General features: G+C 40.8%; 1 protein-coding gene across 1 annotated transcript; it reads left to right on the top strand.

The window, feature by feature from the left end:
• Nucleotides 1–1673: 1673 nt before the first annotated feature.
• LOC134483184 (DNA-directed RNA polymerase II subunit GRINL1A-like) lies at nucleotides 1674–2765 on the top strand. Its single transcript, XM_063278447.1, has one exon. The coding sequence runs from the start codon at nucleotides 1674–1676 to the stop codon at nucleotides 2763–2765; it is 1092 nt and encodes a 363-aa protein (XP_063134517.1).
• Nucleotides 2766–5332: the final 2567 nt, after the last annotated feature.

Genomic DNA, 5332 nt, shown 5'->3' with positions numbered 1-5332 from the left:
ATAGTGGTTGGTTGAAAAAGGCATTAACTTTCTATGAATCATATATTAAGTTTTTATGTATACTAAAATTAACAATGGAAAGAATAGTGGTAGGAGAGGAAGCTGGAGGACAACTGCTGCAAATGCTTGCTTTTGAAAATGCTAATTAAGAGTACAGGAGAGCATTATTACCTATAAAGGAAACTGGGGATATTAATGCTTATATGAAGGCATGCAAGGGTATCTTTTCTGAAAATGGAAAGATGCATATTTGGCACGTATTGATCCAGATAGAGTTATTAAATTATATGTTTAAATAATCTTTTTTTTTTTTGGTTCTTTTTTTTCGGAGCTGGGGACTGAACCCAGGGCCTTGCGCTTCCTAGGTAAGCACTCTACCACTGAGCTAAATCCCCAGCCCCATGTTTAAATAATCTTGAATATCCTACAGGCACTTTTGCTCAGGATGAGTTGTCTTTAGAATGTCTTTAACATATATATATTAAATATAACTTTAACAAAACCTTAACAAATTATGAGGGACAAATTTCTTTAATTATTCAGCAAGGCATACAAAGACCTGTTACTCTGTGGGGATATGATTGTGCTGCTTTTGTTTTCCCATTAAGCAAAGATAAAGTGGAATATTTAATGCAGATGTCTGAGGTTTTTCAATTAGCCATGATTTCTTACACTGGAAATATTGAATTTCATCCTCCCCATAGTAAATTGTGGGATTGCTTTAGAAAACAAAAAAATATTGATAAATACCCTAATTTCTGTGGATCCATTACCATCAACCTTTACTGTGTTTACAGATGGCTCTGAGACCAAGATGGCTTATTAGACCAAAGATAAATTTTGGGGACAAGAATCTTCTTTTGGGTCAGAACAACAAAATGAAGTATTAGCAGTAATTAATGTATTGCAGGATTTTACTCATGATGTAAAAATATTATAGCTGAGTCAGCTTATGTTGTAGTAGTACAGAATATTGCAACTGCTGTTGTTTCTACATCTAAGCCTATATTAAATGTTATTCTCACATATTAAAGGACTATTGTTATTATGAAACTCTAGAATATTCATTACACATATTAGATCACATTAAATATTGCCAGGATCTTTAACATTTGGCAATCATATGGTAGATCAATTAGTGTAATTTGCTACCCCAGAAGAAAATAGTCATAATCATGCCAATTCAGTATATTTACATATTAAATATAAGATTCCTTATTCTCAAGCCAAACAAATTATTGCTAATGTGGTATTTGTGAGCCTTCACGTATAAAATGTATTCCATCTGAAATTAATCCCAGAAGAATGCAACCTAATACATCGTGGCAGATGGATGGAACCCATATTTCTGAGTTTGGTTGCCTTTCATATATACTTGTAAGCATAGATAATTTTTCAATATTTGTATGGGCTACACCATTGCCAGGAGTACGCACTGCTCATGTTATACAGCATCTATTGGAAACTTCTGCTGTTATGGGACCGCCTTCTAAAATTAAAACTGATTATGGACCAACATATATTTCTTATCAATTTAAACAATTTTGTCGGCTCTTCCAGGAAAATGGCGACTCCTGCACGTGCTCTAGAGTTGCCGCCTTCCAAGGAGCCTGCGACCTCCATGGGCCCTGCTGGGGAACCCTGCCTGAGGGGCCAGCCTCAGCCCATGCACAATGTGCTCCCTGCCCCGCGGCTTCGAGCCCCCAGTTCCTGAGGACGTGGGGCGGCAGAGTTTGGCGGAGCTGCGGGAGAGGTTGAGGCGCCAGGAGAGACTTTTGCGCAAAGAAAAATTCATTTGCAAATTGCCTGACAAAGGTAAAACGATCTCAGACACCACTGCCAAACTGAAAGCTGCCATTTCAGAAAGTGAAGAGGTCAGAGGGAGAACTGAACTACTTCATCCTGTTAGTGATGACTGTAAGCTAAGGAATAAAGCAACCACAAGAGTTGATACCGACAGAGACAAGGCCCAGAATTCTGACCTGATGCTTGATACTTCATCATTAGTTCCTGAATGTTCGGCAGTAGACACTGAATCATCTAAAACAACCTCAGAAACTCAGGGACCTACACAGCTCACTCACAAAGAAAATGAAGAGACTTTGGAGACTGGCTGCACAGTGAATACCAGCCCGTCTGCCTGCATCACAGCCCAGGCTCCCCCATCTGAAGTTAATGAACATCTCCCCCAGCATTCAAGTCAAGCGGAAGAGGTTTCCAGCAGCGTCGACAGTCTGTTTATCACTAAATTGCAAAAGATCACAACTACAGACCAGACTGAACCCTCAGAAGAAAACACCAGCACTGAAAACTTTCCAGAACTGCAGAGTGAGACTCCTAAGAAGCCTCATTACATGACAGTGCTAGAAATGCGAGCTAGAAACCCAGTGCCCCCTCCTCATAAGTTTAAGACCAATGTGTTACCCACACAACAGAGTGACTCACCAAGTCATTGTCAGAGGGCTCAGTCTCCTGCTTCCTCAGAAGAGCAGCTATGCAGGGCTAGGCAGCATCTTGATGATGTCACAGCAGCTCCCCTTCTTCTGCTCCACCCCCTGCCTGCACAGTGGCTCTCCATAGAAGAGTCGCTGGCTCTGCAGAAAGAGCAGAAGCAGAATTATGAGAAGATGCGGGCAAAGCTCACAGCACAGAAACTAGCCGAGAGACTGAATATTACAATGCAGAGCTACAATCCAGAAGGGGAGTCTTCAGGGAGATACCGAGAAGTGAGGGATGAAGATGATGCCCAGTCCTTGGACGAATGATGAAAATGAGCGCTGGGAGATCCCGGGAGTTGACTCTTGAGCTTACATTGTCTCATCCAACTTCCTAACAAGTACCAAGACAGTGTCAGACCTTGTTGAGGGACAGCAGTTTAAGTTACACAAAGGTAGCTACAAAATAAGAACCCAGTTTGTCTTTCAGAAGATGATCTTCACATGCTTGAACAGTTCAATATTTGAACATTGTGTTTGGCCGTATTGTGTTACAGTTTTGCAGTATATTGTGCATTGGTCTGATATTTTAGTGTGAGTAGAACACACGTTTTCTTTAAGATATCTGCTTTTTCCTTCTTCGTATTCTTATCAGATAGCACTGCTTACACCCCTTCTGGTGAAATACTTTGTTATTCCAGGCACCTAAAGTGAATTAGGAAGGCCTGGTCCCCTCACTCAAGAAATGAGGGGAGCAGTCTAAAGAATGGTACACATGCTTGCATGGACACGTTCCTGAGACGCTGGATATGAAATGCCGCACATAACACTCGGGAACCACCACCACTGTGTCTGCTGCAACTGCTGTCACCTGTGATGAGGTTAAGGAGCACTTGGAAGAAGTGCTGGGTGGGGAGGGTCTTCTGAGCTGGTGTGGGGAGCTGCTCCTGGCTGCCCTAGGCTTGAACTCATTGCCATCTGGGATGATAGGTCCCTGTACAGGACACTCGTGCTTGGTAAGGAAACCGGTGTTTTTCTAAGAGTTACAGTTGAATTGTCAGTTAATTGCTTTTTTTCCTTGTTAAACCCACAGAGGTGTTTACAGGCTGCAGAAACCTCAGTCCTGTATGTGCACATTTGTGCTGTTTCAAATGATTATATGATCATTTCCAGCAAAGATAACAATGTTATCAAAAAGCCTTTTTCTATTATGTGGAACTTGTAAAGGAGAAATAAAATACCAATCAGAGCAAAAAAAAAAAAACCATTTTGTCAATGATATCATATTGTACATATTACTGGTATAGAATACCATCCACAAGGACAAGCTTTTGTTGAAAGAGTTCACCATACCCTGAAATGACAAATTATAAAATTAAAAAGGAGGAAAAGAGATGACCTTACACAGCCTGAATGGAGTTGGCATACCAGTCCCAGAGTAATATTGGCATAAGCATTATTTTTTATTAATATTCTTAATCTTAAATTTCATAATTATAAGCTTCATGTAGGACCAATAAAATTAAAGGTCAATATGAGGGCTGCAGACATGACTCCATGGTTAAGAGCACTGACTTCTCTTCCAGAGGTCCTGAGTTCAAATCCCAGCAACCACATGGTGGCTCACAACCATCTGTAATGAGACCTGATGCCCTCTTCTGGTGTGTCTGCAGACAGCTACAGTGTACTTATATATAAATAAATAAATCTTTAAACAGATAAAAAGTCAGTATGAACCTTTGTTGTCTAAAATGGCTTGAGTCAGGGCTGACAACGAGACAGCCCTTCCAGCACCTGCCTATGAGCTAACAGTTTTAGGCTTTATAAACTGACATAGAAAAATGTCCAGGGTCCTAGCCTGACAAATTCTCTGATGATCAGTCTTAGGGTGGGCATTCAAAAAAACCATCCCTCTCTAAGTGAGGTCAGAGTTTGTGTGGTTTATGGGGCAACTCCTGGACCCCATAAGGCTGGATATTTCAGCTGCTCTTCAGTACATGCAGGAATCCTGAAGAAGTAGGCAAATTAATATAGCAAACTTTCTTCTTCCATGTCCTTGATATGAGCTGCCAGCAGAAGGTGTGGTCCAAACAACAACCAACGGATTGGGTAAAGATCTTTACCAATCGTACAACAGATAGAGGGCTTATATCCAAAATATACAAAGAACTCAAGAAGTTAGACCTCAGGGAGACAAATAACACTATTTAAAAAATGGGGCTCAGAGCTAAACAAAGAATTCACAGCTGAGGAATGCCAAATGGCTGAGAAACACCGAAAGAAATGCTCAACATCTTTAGTCACAAGGGAAATGCAAATCAAAACAACCCTTAGATTTCACCTCACACCAGTCAGAATGGCTAAGATCAAAAACTCAGGTGACAGCAAATGCTGGCCAGGATGTAGAGAAAGAGGAACACTCCTCCATTGTTGGTGGGATTGCAGACTGGTACAACCATTCTGGAAATCAGTCTGGAGATTCCTCAGAAAATTGGACATTGAACTACCTGAGGATCCAGCTATACCTCTCTTGGGCATATACCCAAAAGATGCCCCAACATATAACAAAGACACATGCTCCACTATGTTCATAGCAGCCTTATTTAGCCAGAAGCTGGAAAGAACCCAGATGCCCTTCAAGAGAGGAATGGATACAGAAAATGTGGTACATCTACACAATGGAATATTATTCAGCTATCAAAACCAATGACTTTATGAAATTCATAGGCAAATGGATGGAACTGGAAAATATCATCCTGAGTGAGGTAACCCAATCACAGAAAAGCACACATGGTATGCACTCATTGATAAGTGGATATTAGCCCAAATGCTCGAATTACCCTAGATGCACAGAACACATGAAAATCAAGAAGGATGACCAAAATGCAGATGCTTCA

This window comes from Rattus norvegicus, chromosome 19 (genome assembly GCF_036323735.1).
Source record: "Rattus norvegicus strain BN/NHsdMcwi chromosome 19, GRCr8, whole genome shotgun sequence".
Lineage (NCBI taxonomy): Eukaryota > Metazoa > Chordata > Mammalia > Rodentia > Muridae > Rattus > Rattus norvegicus.
The sequence above is the reverse complement of the archived record's forward strand: the minus strand, read 5'-3'. Positions and strand labels throughout refer to the sequence as shown.

Coding starts and splice junctions, on each gene's coding strand:
- LOC134483184 (XM_063278447.1), top strand. CDS start 1,674: ATGTGCTCCCTGCCCCGCGGCTTCGAGCCCCCAGTTCCTGAGGACGTG.